General features: G+C 36.6%; 1 protein-coding gene across 2 annotated transcripts in view; it reads left to right on the top strand.

Annotated features, from left to right (window-relative positions):
* Positions 1-15571, top strand: part of LOC149844763 (lecithin-cholesterol acyltransferase-like 4) — a 62048-nt gene that overhangs the window by 36587 nt on the left and 9890 nt on the right. For both annotated transcript variants that reach the window (XM_089995258.1, XM_089995259.1), the window contains exons 6-8: positions 4168-4268; positions 6664-6846; positions 15344-15501. In XM_089995258.1, coding sequence (XP_089851384.1) covers positions 4168-4268; positions 6664-6846; positions 15344-15501 — 442 coding nt within the window. The remainder of the gene's footprint in view (positions 1-4167; positions 4269-6663; positions 6847-15343; positions 15502-15571) is intronic.

The raw sequence follows: 15571 nt of genomic DNA, 5'->3' as shown, positions 1-15571 counted from the left end.
ATCTGATCCAAGAATGGTATCCCAACCACATTTTCTTGCCTTCGTGAATAGGTTTGCCCATATCTATTGTCTTCTTAAATTGCCTCCCCCTGGACTTTCACATTCCTTTCCACTGCCCTCTCCTTAGGAAATGTTATAAAAAATAACTCATGATTCTTTCTCTTTAATTTCAACTTTACTAAAATAAGGAGTGTCCTCATTAAACACAACATGCCTCGATATCCATACTTTCTTCTCAACAGGATCATAACACTTATAACCTTTTTGCCCATGAGAAAACCCCAGAAAACAACATTTTGCCGAACATGGTGGAAGCTTATCTCTATGTCTACTAGGCAACAACACAAAAAAAGTACATCCAAAGACTTTCATCATATTGTAATTTGAGATATAACTATACAACTTTTGGAATGGAGATATACCTATAAGAATTTATGAGGGCATACGATTAATATGATATATTGCCATGCACACCAGTAGTCTCTGGGTACGCTTCCACCAAAGAATAGTTTCTTAGTAGTCTCCAGAATATGTCTATTCTTTCTCTTAGGCGTGTATGGATAAGTCTTCTGATGCTCAATTCCCTTTTTCTGCAAAAAATTCTCAAGCACACCACTAATGTACTCTCCACCGGAATCAGTACAAAGAACATTATTTTAATTGAGAACTAAGTTTCAACCATGGCACAACGTTTCTTAAAAATATCAAAAAGTTCATTTTTATTCCTCATGAAATACGTCCATGTATATCTTGTACAATCATTTATAGAGGTCACAAAATATGACGAACCCCCTTTGGATAAGTTAAGCGAATGACCTCAAACATCAGAATGTACAAGCTCGAAAAGACTATCAGACTTTTTATCCCTGGACCCAAATGGCAAAGCATGACCTTTTGCCAACCTAGAACTTTCACACCCATGTACATGACTCGATACTACTAGCTTTGACCCACCTAAACTACCAGTGAAAACCAAAAATTGCAACGTAGAGCTAAAAAGATGCCAGTCTCTTGTGCCACAGGACAAACTCATCCAAACTTGCACTTCTACCCACACCCTATATCTACCACTGTTCCTATCAATGCCTAGGTGATAAATAGAAAGCTTCCTTAAATATCAACACAACTTTTGATATCATATGTATATATATTCTTAGTTTTGCAACCAATACAATTAAACTTGAAACCCATCTAGGTACAACAGACTCTTCAAAAAATTAGAGGAGTTTTGCCGCTGCCATTTTTTTGCGGGGCAGGGGGGGGGGAGTGTTGTGCGTAAGGTGTGTGAAAACTCTTGTAGCTTCTGTGCAGTTCAATCAAACAGAAGAACTAAAGGACTACATGGTCATGTATAAGCTTATTTTCATGAGTTCATGCTCCGATAACAGTATGCATGCCTTATAGGGAGTGGAGCATTTTAACTAGGTGAAATATAAATGATGAGTCCCCACCCATTTATGTAGGAAAAGATTACCAAAGGATGTAATAAATATCCTTGATACTGATTTGGCTTAGATGATCCACAACATTGCATTTCTTAGCCTTACCTGCTTTCTTTGAGTACGAATTTGATATTGCTTCCCAATTTTTCTTCGCGGTGTCAAACTCATAAAGGTCTCACCAATGAAAAGTTTCATGGATTGTAGAAGCAAAGCCATTACAAGCTAGTTTTCACTCCCAATTTAAATAATTTGGTTCATTCTCTTTCGGTTTCTTACTCCATTGATATATCCCAATTTGTTCTTTGCATCATATCAATATTTTAATAAACCAAAACCACACCTCATAATTCTTTATCGCACTTACAGGACGATAAAAGTTTGCACCAGAGTTACCAGAAGCGCCTATGCCTTAGGGGAAGCGCGCTTCCCCGATACGCATTTCGGAAGCGCGAAACGCGGTGCTTCCAAAACATACGAGGAAGCACACATTTATACCAGGAAGCGCGTACCCCTTTAAAGGGGTACGCGTCCCCCCTTTAAAGAGAAGTGCGTACCCCTTTAAAGGGGTACGATTTATTTGATGGACAAGTTTGCCCCCTTTTGTTAAATTTTTTTTACCAAAAAAATTAAAAGAAAGAGTTTTTTTAATAAGGGCAAAACGGAGATTTTGAAAAACTCGTGAAAAACAAAACGCAAAAGAGGGCTTTAGGGTTTCTTTTTCAAGCTTCATCCGAGTCTCCTCCCTCTCTCTCAAGATTTGGCCACCGACTGGCGACCTCCAGAACTTCCGGCGACTTTCACTGATGTCCGACGACCTCCACCGACTGGCGATGAGGATGTTCAGGTACGTTCTCTCCTCTCTCCATCTCTTCTCTCCACCAATCGGCGATTCACGATTTTTTATCATGACATTCTTACGAAAATGAGCATGAAAGCTGACACCCATCAAAACCTGCCTCTTCCCTTGTCCGATGCATCAAAACATTGTAGTTGCTTCAGTTCAGACCTTCAATGTTTTTCCATCAATCCTTAAGTCTAGTAACAACAACCTGTGACTCCACGCTCAAATGTGGTCAATGGAAATTGGTACATCAACGGGGTTGAACTTTGAAGTGTATCAAGTAACAGCCAATGTGTGAGCAATGCCTTCCAAGAGCTCTGCGCGTAATGCTCTTATCCTGTTATCTGTAACCAATGAAAGTGCACCAACTGCACGTCAAAAGGCACTTTGTAGACAATAACCCCAACCCAACTCTTATCCTGTTATCGATTAAGATGTGGATTTGTTAGCCCTCATTTTTAGAAGATTTTCTAATAAAAAATCTTGGCAATCAGTTGAGTGGTTGATTTTCTATTGATTTTTGGATATTGAGGTTTCTTATGTCCAGATTTGGTTTTTTGTTTAATGTAATCCATTCGGTGAGTGTTTGGGTCTCAGATGGATTGTATTTTGGTCGTTTTGATGTATACCATCTGTCAGACATACGTGATTTGGGTTGATATTATTCATGTTTGGCTGAGTTCTCGTGAAGCTTATGAAGTGGTACTAGAGGCGGTAACCTGGATTTGTTTTGATGCTCTTATCGGCATTGTGAGATAAGTTCATCTCATTGTATTGATGGCTTGGATATCATCATGTATGATATTTGTGGTAGTATGGATGTGATATACTCAGTTTGGATGTGAACTTATTGTTAGTTCTCGCTTACTTTTGGTGCCTATAGTTGAGTATTCATATTCATATGAAGCTAGTTGTGTGATATTTTATTGGTGTTATCGTGCCGAGTTTTAGATATATTCTGCATATTTTTTCTTGGTATTCTCTTTGTGTGCAGGGACATTAACAACAAATACAATATCTCGAATCTCCAATGCTCAGCCAATTTTACAATGATGAACACTAAATTCATGTATACGATCTGGCAATCAACATAAAATAAATAAAAAAACAATAAAAATTGGGAATCATATCCCAAAATCGCTTCCCTTTCGCTTCTCATTCGAATCCTATGTCGCTTTCTTCTTCGATTCTTAGGTTGTTTCCGGTTCGCTTCCTAGGTCATTTCCTAGGTTGCTTCCGAGACGCTTCCCGGTTCGCTCCTAAGTCGTCCCGCGCTTTCTGCTTCCTAAAATTTTAGAAGTGCCTCGCTTCCCGCTTTCGTTTCCCGTATCGCTTCCCGCTCCCGCTTCCTCGATTGGCAACTCTGATCTGCACCATCTTGAAGACTTATCACTAGTGTTGGTTCACTTTTCTTTTATGGAAGCCATTCTTACAAGTTTTGTACCATTGGTTCAAGTGAATATGAAATAAATAAATAAGATCATAACAGAAAATAGCTGGTTTTGACTATGTTGATGAAGTGTTATATCATGTCCGTGAAGTGTCTGATTGTCGTGTCATGTCGGTACAGGATTCCCAAGTGAAGTGTCTGTGCAACAATGATTTTGAGCAAGCCTAGGTTGAATTTTGTTGGTTTAAGAGAGTTTAGGATGGCTGTTCTTCCGGGTTACGTCCAAAAATGATCCTCATTTATGTCCATCAAGAGCAAATTATGTTTTAGTTCTTTGTTCAGTAGTGATACCCATGTTTTGGGTCATGTGGCAAATCCTTTTTATCCCTCTATATGAGTTTCCTTGTGAAGTGCTGCTCTTGTTATTTCTAATTTTCAATGATGTTGCAGCTTTTTAATGAGCATTCTTTGTACACCATAATTTTTTGGTGTAGGTGCACCTGGATATACTACATCATCTCTATTGAGTGGAATGTCTTTTATCACTGGATGGGAGCAAAACCTTTTCATCTCTAAATGGAGCATGCATAAGCTGGTAAGATCCTGAGTGTGATATTGAACTTTAGATTTTTGTGGTTGTTCATCTACTTGGATTTCATATTTTACTAAATAGGTGATTATCTGATTTCATAATTTCTTGTCATCTCTAATATGTTTGGAGTATATTATTACTTTTTTTTTAATATATCAGACTGCATATCCTCGTACTGTTGTTTATGTCCATCATCTGTTCTTTTAGTTCTAGTTAGTTACTGCTCGTGCTTAACTTGTAACTAATAACAGGCCAAATTTAGCCTGAACTGAATGGTCAGTCACTGTATAGTCTTTCAGTTCTTAGTTTCTTGTCATTGGCCTTAGAAAATATTTTGAATATGTATAAAACATTGGTAACTTAAGAAAAAATGAGTTGTGGATTGAATATTGGTTACCTGAACTCTTGGAGAGCTTTGGCTTTCCTGCATCATAGCATACAGGCACTTGATAATCAATTATTAAGAACTATTGAGGACTGGATGGCCAAATCATGGAGTATGCATTTCTTATATATTTCATCATATAACTGTTTGACCAAGGACCCATTTCTGAGTTATTCATCTTATTTTTTTTACTTATATCTAGTTCCTATCCATGTCACCAAGCTTGTCAAAAGTAGCACCTTTGCGTCTCCAAAAGAGTCCATGGGAACATCTGCAAGCTGTTTGTTTGTGCGGATGTAGGATGTAAGTGCCCTTGGATGAGAAACTGCCTTTCATGAAAGGATAACGGATCCAATATTTTATTATGTGAAGTGGTCTTGGAAGCATTAAAAGTGCTTCCCTGCCCGACATAATTCATGTTCACTGGAACTTTGAGATAAACTTTGGCATAATAAGGTCTAAATTCATGCTACAACATTATATGTTAAATAGCAATACCTCCTTATTATCTTCCCCCTTCTTAGGTAGCACCCTTTGTTTGCTTGTTTTCTTGTTTTCCTGTATAACTGAATTCTACTAATAGAGGGAAATTCTATCATTGAGTCCTCTTTTTCTGAAAAGATGGATACTTGGGTCAGAGTTAACTTTTGCTGATAGGAAAGTAGAAGCCCTCATTTCATTATTGGAGAGAATTCATACCTAACTTAGCCTTTTTGTTGAGTTAAAGCTGCAGGCCACTCGTTTGATCAGGCAGTTCAAGTGAACTGGATCCTAGTTTTTGCTTCAATATGAATGGAAATTCCTGCAGCATGGTAAAACCTAATTGAGCTTAGATTCCACATCTACTCAAACACATATTCTTCAATAGATACATATACAGTTCTATGTACATGCATGTATGCATGTGTAATCCATCTCCTAATGCATAATAATTTGTGGCTTTTGATGCCTTCTTGGATATGAAGACAGTTTATTGTTTCTTTAATTGTAAAATCATTATTTGCGTTGCATTCATTTTTCCCGTGTTACTATGAGTAATTCATGAATATGGTTAGTCTATATGATTATATTTGAGTACTGAATAACAGGCTGTTCTACTTACAGCAATCTGGTACTATGAAAATTGAGTGCATGTATGATGTTTTATTGGGTCTTTGACAGGCTTGACCACCCCAAAGTTTTGGATTTCCCTTCCTCACTGCATGATCTTCATACTTTCACAAACCAAAAATCCCATGATCAGTTGATCACCATCTCTTCATTTGTTATTTCTGTTTTATTAATTTTTAATGGCAAAATGATATTAATCCCAGTCCTGTAAATGAATTGATTGTATTTAAGTTTGTGATGGAGATACTTATTTTAAAAATAATGAGTTGGTTTGCAGCTTTTTATTGTTTAGACTATTCTTCAGCTAATTAATGACTAATGAGTGTCCATCATGATTTGCAAGTATTAGCAATTCATAGTATCCCCTATTTATCTACGATATTTGTTTTAGATATTGTTTTTTTACCAGTTAACATAGAAATATTGCCAATGAGAAATTTGCTTGTCCATCCTTTGAATCTCAAGATATATGGGGACTTTGTCCTATATTTTTTCTCCCAAAAATTGAGCTTAACTTTCTGGACAAACATGTATTAAACATTGGATGTCAGATAAGATGCCCAAAACGATGTAGATGCAAATAGTGCTTCTGTTTTGATATATTCAAGAGTCGCATTATTAAAATAGAAGTGAATGTCAGTTTAGGAAAATTTCTGCATTATTATGCTCTTCTGTTTGTCATTATGTATCTCTTCTTATATATGGACTGCAGATCATAGTGTATACTCCTTGCAATTATTTTAGTTGAAATCCCATTTCTAGAAGGCCTGTATCGTTCTCAAAGTAATAGGTACATTCGTTTTAATCATGTAAAATGTTGCCTCAAAAAGGAAACATTGTGAAAACTTGGTGCACCTTATTTTTGGACATTTACCAATTTTTTCTTCTCTTGTTTTTTGTCAGCTGATTGAATGTCCTTCAATGTATGAATTAATGGCTTGTCCTGATTTCAAATGGTCTACTGCTCCACTCTTGCAAGTATGGAGAGAGATCGTTGATGCTGATGGGAACTTGAGCACTAAGCTGGAGTCATACAAACCGTCAGAATACATCTCTGTGATGGTGGAAGCTCTTTCAGACAATAAGGTTCGTTTTCTCACTTGTTGGATTAAAGTTGCAAGATTAAATGGATTCATTAGTTATTTCATCATGGCAGCTGCTGCTTCTTTGGGTGGATGCCGTGCATGACCTTGAAAGCCTACTTGATATCATCTAAGCTCCTCATAGTCTTCTGATTCCCTTTCTACATTCAGTTGTTTGCTAGGTTCATGGAGAAAGTTGGTGTTAATTAACTCCTTTGTGGACCTTAACTCAAACCAATTACTTCTTTCTGGTGGTTGCCTTCAGATGTTCCTCTGATTGGTGAATTGCTTGTTTTTCTTCTTTAAAATGTTTTGGCATTATATGAGCTGTCCCTGATGCTGCATCAAGATGCTGTCTTGAATAAGACAATGGTGATAGAGACATATTTATAAGATTCCAGCAATAAAACACTCATTCAAGCAACCATTAATCTTATAAATAGAAGCAACAGTAAAACCAGTCAACAAAATGTGTTACCTAATCAATAAAAGGGAAAATTTCAATAATGCACCTAAGTTTAGTCTATACTAAGTTTTGAAAACTGCTGAAGACAGCGAAGTTTTCTCTCAGTTGATAAAAAACAAACTTCTGACAAGATAATCTGGGTTATTATTAACCCAAGTTCAGTTATGAAGTTTAGTAAACCATTGTACCCTCATCTCTCTCTCTATTGTGGCTGATACTTCGAGGATAAATGAAACAGAAGGCCTGGTTTTTTTCCAGAAATCAAATCCTAAGCAAATCCTTTTGACAAGCTTTATATGTCCTCAACTCCTTATTCAGGTGTCGCCATAGATGTTCCTTTTAATTTGGTTTTTGTGAATTAATTGTTTCTCCAGTGAATTTTGCTTATCATATAATTAAGGAAGGTGATATAAGATGCTGGGAATTTAGATTTTTCAAGTGTTGGAAAGATGGTTTAGTTCATTGTAATCGTAACAATTGGAATGGTGAAGAATGACAAGACCTTATCTATTAAGATATGGGAGCAGGTTGCAAATTGCACAAATCCAAACAATGGAAGGTGTGAGTGTTGAATTCTTAGATTGCCTTGGGTTGAGGTGATATCAATTAACTTGTTTTGAATTTCTAACCGAGCCAAATTTGTTTCTCTCTACCGAGGGAGGAAGGGGAAATGGTAGTTGGAGGGTTATGTTGAATGATAAATTAACACTGGGTATTTTAAATTAGTCAAGGAATAAGTTAGATATTTTAAGGGTATAATGGTTGTAAAAGTATCTTCAACAAGATACTAATATCAAGACCTTAATATTCTTGATATTGAACTCACCACGAAAGCACAATAAGAACACTTTAGAACACTTGTGCACAAAAAGCACAACCCACAAATAACTCACAAATGCACAAAGGCATAAAAACAATGGAATGAATTTATTGAGAACTTGGGCTTTGACTCAAAGCCATAAAAGAATACAAGGGGAGAGCCCCTATTTATAACAACCCAAAAGGGAGCCTTGGAGGGGCTCCACTCATAGACGTTGGAGCCCCTCCAACGGTCACAAATGTGACCGTTGGAGGGGCCCAACGTCTATTTGAGTGGGCCCCCCAAGGTTCCTTTAAGTACAAAAATAAAAGAAATAAAAATAAAGAAAAAAGAAAAACTAAAAAGAAATTACAAACACATTCAAAAGGTGAATGTGCGTAAAATGGAAGAAAAGACGAAACTACCCCTATGACTAAATAATAAGAAATATATATATTATATATATATAAAGTAGATACATATACATATATATTAATATATGTATATGTATTACCTTATATATAAAATATATATATATATATATTACATTAGGTGATAAGGTAGATAATTTAACACCCCCCCTCAAACTTAGGGCAGGATGACCGAAAGTTTGCTAAGAAGAAAGTTGAAACGCGGAGCACACAAGGCTTTGGTGAAGAAATCCGCCAATTGATATTCGGACGTGACATATGGAAGGTCAATGATTCCCTTGAGGTACGCCTCTCGAACATAATGACAATCCATCTCTATGTGTTTGGTCCGCTCATGAAAGGTGTGATTTTTGGCGATATAAATCGCACTTTTGTTGTCACAGCAAAGCTTGGTAGGTCCTTCAATAGTGATTCCCATGTCTTCCAGCAATTGGTGAATCCAAACAATTTCCATGGTAGTAGTTGCCATGGCACGATATTCGGCTTCAGTTGATGATAGAGACACCTTTTGCTGCTTCTTGCATCTCCATGAGATTAATGAGTCTCCTAAGAAAACACAAAAACCAGTGGTGGAGTGACGGTTATTTGGGTCACCTCCCCAATCAGAGTCAGTATAAGCAATTAACCTTAACTCAGAAGAAGAAGACAGAAAAACTCCCTTATTAATAGTGTGCTTTAGGTATCTTACGACACGTAAGATAGCACCCATGTGAACAGAAGTTGGTGCATGCTGAAATTGACTTGCCGTATGCACCACATGTGAGATATCTGGTCTGGTGATACTTAGATACATCAACGAGCCTACGAGTTGCCTGTAGGGAGTAGGATCGGAGAGAGGAACACCATAATCAATCTTCATTTTTGCTCCTACTATAGCAGGAGTTTCACAAACTTTATCATCTGTAATACCTGACCTGTCAATAATCTCAGATGCAAGCTTAGTTTGAGACAAAAAATACCCTCTATGAGAGTATGCAACCTCAATACCCAAAAAATAAGTTAAGAAACCCAAGTCAGACATTTCAAACTTATCCTTTAAAATGGACTTTATGCTTTTAATCCCTTTAGAATCACTCCCAGTAATAAGCATGTCATCCACATATAGCAACAGAATAACAATCCCTGCATTAGACTTTCTAACAAACAAAGCAGTATCAGTAAAGCATGATGAAAAACCATTATCTAACATCACGGAGTTAAACCTATCATACCAAGCTTTGGGAGCTTGTTTTAAACCATACAGTGCTTTCCGAAGACGAAGCACTTTCCCTTTAGGATACTCCATTCCAGGAGGAGCATCCATATATACTTCTTCGTTTAGATCTCCGTTTAAAAACGCATTCTTAACATCCATCTGATAGATGTTCCATTTATTTATTGAAGCAACGGTTATAAGACATCGGACGGTGACCATCCGAGCAACGGGGGCAAAAGTCTCCTCATAATCAATCCCATATTTTTGACCATATCCTTTTGCAACTAAGCGGGCCTTATATCTCTCAAGAGACCCATCACACTTAGTTTTGACTTTAAATACCCATCTACACCCTATTGCTTTCTTATCTTTAGGAAGGTCTTGAAACTCCCAGGTTTTTGCTTTCTTTAGGGCTTCAAGTTCATTATTCATAGCAACTATCCATTCTGGGTATTTTCGTGCTTCATCAAAATCCCTAGGTTCTATGTACGAGTGAATGGCGCTTAGACAGGCTCTATATTTTGGTGAAAAAGACTCATATGAGATGAACCTAGAAGGGGGTTTTCTTGATCTTTCGGTCCTACGAAGATTTCCTTCACTTGAAGGGGTAGACTCACTATCATATCTTTCAAGGGCACTTCTAAAAGTACTCCTATCTCTATGAGAGTAGGTTATAGGATCTCTATGTGGTTCTTCATTAATGGGTTGATCAGTATGAGTTTCATCATTTTGATTTTCATCATCGCTAGTATCATCATCTTCAGTTAATAAATCAAACAGAAAAGAATAATCTATATTCTCGTCATTAGTTTCAAGTTTTTCGAAACCACTAACATTTTCCAAGAAGCTTACATTTCTGGAAACATAAAGTTTATCACTCTTAACATCATAACAGCGAAAACCTTTATGAGTTTCAGAGTAACCAAGAAAGGCACAAGGAATGGCCTTAGGGGAGAGTTTGTCATTTTTATCAGTAAGGACAAAACATTTACATCCAAAAACCCTTAACCTGCTATAATCAGGTTCTTTTTCGTATAATTTTTTAAACGGGGAAATCTTGTTCAAGTTTTTAGATGGAAGTCTATTTATGAGATAGACAGAAGTAAGAGCGGCCTCCGCCCAAAGTTTTTTCGATATATTTTGAGAAATGAGCAAAGTTCGTGTGGTTTCAATAATATGCCTATGTTTCCGTTCAGCCAACCCATTTTGTTGGGGGGTTTTGGGACAAGACTTTTGATGAAGAATTTCATAGTTTTCAAGATAGCTTTTAAATTCATTGGAAAGGTATTCGCCACCCGAATCGGTTCTAAAAATTTTAAAATTTCCATTGAATTGATTTAAAACCATCATATGAAATGTTTTAAAGGTTGAAAAAACTTCATACTTATGTTTAAGAAAATATATCCAACTAAACCTAGTGAAATCATCCACAAAGATAACATAGTAAGAAAAGCCTCCCTTGGATATCACCGGAGCTGGACCCCATACATCGGAGTGAACGATTTCAAAAGGTTTTGTTGTAAACATGGATCTTTGAGGAAAAGGAAGACTTCTCATTTTTCCAAGAATACATTCATTACAAACAAAATTTTCATTACAAAGATGCTTAATAAAAGGCAAATAAGAGATTTTAACAATGTTGGGATGACCCAATCTCTTATGCCATACATGAATATCTTTGTTTTGAGCAACATTACAAAATTGATTCTTGGGAATTTTAAGAAAATCAACATAGTAGAGGTCTCCTCTCCTAGAGCCTTCCCCAATCAATTTCCCGGACTGGCGATCCTGTATCCAACATTTATTAGAAGAGAACTTTATATCGCAACCATAGTCCGAGAGTTGAGAAACGGAAAGTAAATTTAAGTTTAGCTTTGGAATAAGACGAATTTTTGGGATAAAAAAATCTTGTTTTTCAAAATTGCCCATTCCTTTAATTTCAAGAGGGGTTCCATCCGCGGTTGAGACAAAAGATGGAAGGCGATTTTCAGAATAATTAGAAAGAAAACAATGACTTGGAGTCATATGAAACGAAGCACCAGAATCAAGTAGCCAAGATGTCTTACCAAGAGAGGAAGAAGATGACATGGCGGCTCCAGAAGTGCCTCCTTTGAGAAGAGGTTGAAGAGCATCCATAATTTGATGAAGCGAAAGAGGTTCATTTGATGTTGAAGGCCGTTCCTCCGATTGGGATGCTAAAGCCGCGATGAGGAACTTCTTCCATTTGGGACAATTGGGTTTGATATGTCCCGGTTCTTTACAAAAATGGCAAGTTAATTTGCTATAATCTCTCTTGCCATATCGATCATTTTGCCCTTGATTTTTGAAATGGGGCGGTTTGTAGGTCTTCAAATTATTACCGGGTCTTGACATGGCATTAACCACTTCATAGTCATTTTGAGAAGGTGTAGCAAGAATACTTGGATTATTTTTACTAATCCCCATACGTGTTTCCTCACCACTTAGCTTGGTGATGACATCTTCAATAGATGGGGAGGTAAAAGCCGATAGAAGGGAGGACCGAATTTGCTCAAATTCGGGTCTAAGACCATTTAAGAAGTTGAAGAAACGATCTTCCTCTAGTTGTTTGTGCCTTAATTCAATAGCTTCTCCGCTCCATTTTGGTTCGAGCATGGCAAGCTCGTCCCAAATAGATGATAATTCGGCAAAATATTACCGAATAGATAAATCATTTTGTTGAAGAGTCAAGGCTTTCTTTTGGAGGTAGTATTTGTGAGACAAGTCCCTTGACGTATACATTTTTTCAAGGTATAACCAAGCTTCGGAGGCCCTTTTAAATTTGATGATGTTGGCATTGATCTTGGTTTCTACGAACGAAAAAATCCAAGACAATATTTTGAAGTTCTTCATTTCCCACTCATCATGCCTTTTGGAATATTCTTCTAAGGCCTTTTGTCTATCTTCTCCTTCAAGAATCTTGATTTCCCCTTTCTCTATAATAGAAAGCTTGGGTTCGGGTTCCGATATGGAACCTTGAACATAACCCCAAAGACCTTTCCCTTTGATATGGGCTTCCATGTTGCCGGCCCAAACATGGTAGTTCGAACCACTAAGTTTAAAACCAAGGGAGAAGTGGGAGTCTTTTTCACCCATTATGGAGAGGAGAAGATGAAAAATAAAGCGTACCTTAACGGATTATCAACCTTTTCTTGACGAAAGTTGCTTCTAAAATATTGCCCGGAGCAAATGCTTTACTCAAAAACTTCACTAGCTTGAGGGCACGATTTTCGAGGTGCTTCACAAGAGGCGAGATACACGATCTTCTTTCTTCCAACGAGGCTCTGATACCATGTAAAAGTATCTTCAACAAGATACTAATATCAAGACCTTAATATTCTTGATATTGAACCCACCACGAAAGCACAATAAGAACACTTTAGAACACTTGTGCACAAAAAGCACAACCTACAAATAACTCACAAATGCACAAAGGCATAAAAACAATGGAATGAATTTATTGAGAACTTGGGCTTTGACTCAAAGCCATAAAAGAATACAAGGGGAGAGCCCCTATTTATAACAACCCAAAAGGGAGCCTTGGAGGGGCTCCACTCATAGACGTTGGAGCCCCTCCAACGGTCACAAATGTGACCGTTGGAGGGGCCCAACGTCTATTTGAGTGGGCCCCCCAAGGTTCCTTTAAGTACAAAAATAAAAGAAATAAAAATAAAGAAAAAAGAAAAACTAAAAAGAAATTACAAACACATTCAAAAGGTGAATGTGCGTAAAATGGAAGAAAAGACGAAACTACCCCTATGACTAAATAATAAGAAATATATATATTTTATATATATAAAAAGTAGATACATATACATATATATTAATATATGTATATGTATTACCTTATATATAAAATATATATATATTACATTAGGTGATAAGGTACATAATTTAACAATGGTGACTGTCAAATTTCACAGCAACCTTGACAGAACATCACTTATGGTTTTTTGATTAATCATACAAAAACTTAGGTGCCTTTTTAGAAAATCTTCGAAACATAGGTGTGCTTTTGAAAGTTTCCCTTAATAAGAATCTTACTATAAAGAATAGTGAATGATATGGTGTTTTTTCTTTTAAATAAACCACATCAGATTAGGTGAAAAAAAAAAATCTGCACAGCAAATTTTCTAAATCACTGGAAATTTTAGTGAAATATTCTACTAGTCGTAGCAGAACTGGGAGGATTTTTACCCATTTTCCAAAACAATTTGCTTTCAACAGAGTTAAACATGAAGCCCCCTTTCATCCCCCTCCCCCCAAAACACCCCAAAAAAGGGGAAAAAAATCATGACCGAACTCCTCTACATGTAACTTCACTTTGATTGCTGGAGCTTCAGCATGCCATCAAATTGTTGTGGTTTTATGAGTTCTTATCATCATATGCTGTGATACCATATTTCTCTGGAAAGTGTTAAGATATGCACATATGTCTATATATATATGGCTATATCATGTATATGTATGTATATAAATATATATAATATATATCATGTATATATATTTTTTATATATATACTTTATCATTGTAAGAAGTAAATACCCATTAGGGGTATTTTTCATCTTTTTACAGTCTTGTAATAGGTTGTGCCCATTAGGGGCAGAACAGTATTTTTATTTATTTTTGTACAAACTAGGAATTTAGTTTGTCTTGGATGGTATTGAGGTAATCCTTCCATAGAGTCATTGGGACCTCCCCAACGACTCTATTTCTAGCCGTTGGGGAGTATCCCAATGACTCTATGGCCCCTTTGTTGTGTATAAATAGGGGTATTCCCCCTCTTGTAAAAGCAATGCTTTCTCAAGCATTTTGTTATACAAAATCCTATATTTTAAAGTATGATCTTGGCCCTTGAGTGGCCTATGTGTATGTGCTATTGTGTTGACCCATAAGTGGTCTTGGTGTTATTTGATATTGTGTTCTTGTAAGACCATAAGAGGCATTATCTTGCATTCTATTTCTCATTTCATTACAGGTAGGACCGTTGTGGTTGGTTCACTTTTTATGGCTTCAAAACTTAGTATTAAAAAAAATGAATGAGTCTTATTTTTCTTTCTGCATTTGAACGGTTTGCAAATAACCTATGTCACATGTGTGCGGGTACGGGTGCAGAGCAATTTCAAAAAATTTAGACACGGGGACACGGATATATATATATATAAATATGTATATAACAATAATAAGATTGTAAATTTTAAAGCAAAAATAAAAAAGTAATTCTATTGAATTAACAACACAAACTTACCAAAATAAATGGACAAAAATAGACTCGGTCAAAGTTGACCGAGTCCAAAATGTGGACGGACTCGGCCCTGGTGCGTTGACCGAGTCCGACACTTAGTTGACCGTGTCCGAAGCCGCACCCATGTCTGGGCGTGTCGACGCGGGTGCGTCGACCTTTTAGCCGAGTCCATGTGACTTAACAAATAACTATATCCTTGTGTAAATACATCTTTTCTGCATATGCATTTATCTAGTTGTCTAATTATTTATGTAAATCAAAAGTTTCTAGATGTCATATTGCTGTTCTCATTCTAGATAAAGGTCAACTTCATATGAAAATTGAACAGAACACTTCTAATTTACAGGTTCGATATGATGGTGTGGATATACCATTGCCATTCAACTTGGACATCTTGCGGTGGTCTAATGAAACAAGGAGAATTTTATCATCAGCAGAGGTTCCTCCCTCAGTTAAATTTTTCAATATATATGGTACACACAATGATACACCTCATAGCATATGGTAAGTACCTTGCAATAAGTTCTAAACTAACTGCAGTTCTTAGACTCATGGTATGTTCTGACATCAAGAG

The sequence above is a fragment of the Nuphar pumila genome, chromosome 2, assembly GCF_984573655.1.
Source record: "Nuphar pumila chromosome 2, dmNupPumi1.hap1.1, whole genome shotgun sequence".
Classification (NCBI taxonomy): domain Eukaryota; kingdom Viridiplantae; phylum Streptophyta; class Magnoliopsida; order Nymphaeales; family Nymphaeaceae; genus Nuphar; species Nuphar pumila.
This window is presented reverse-complemented; position numbering and strand designations above follow the sequence as displayed.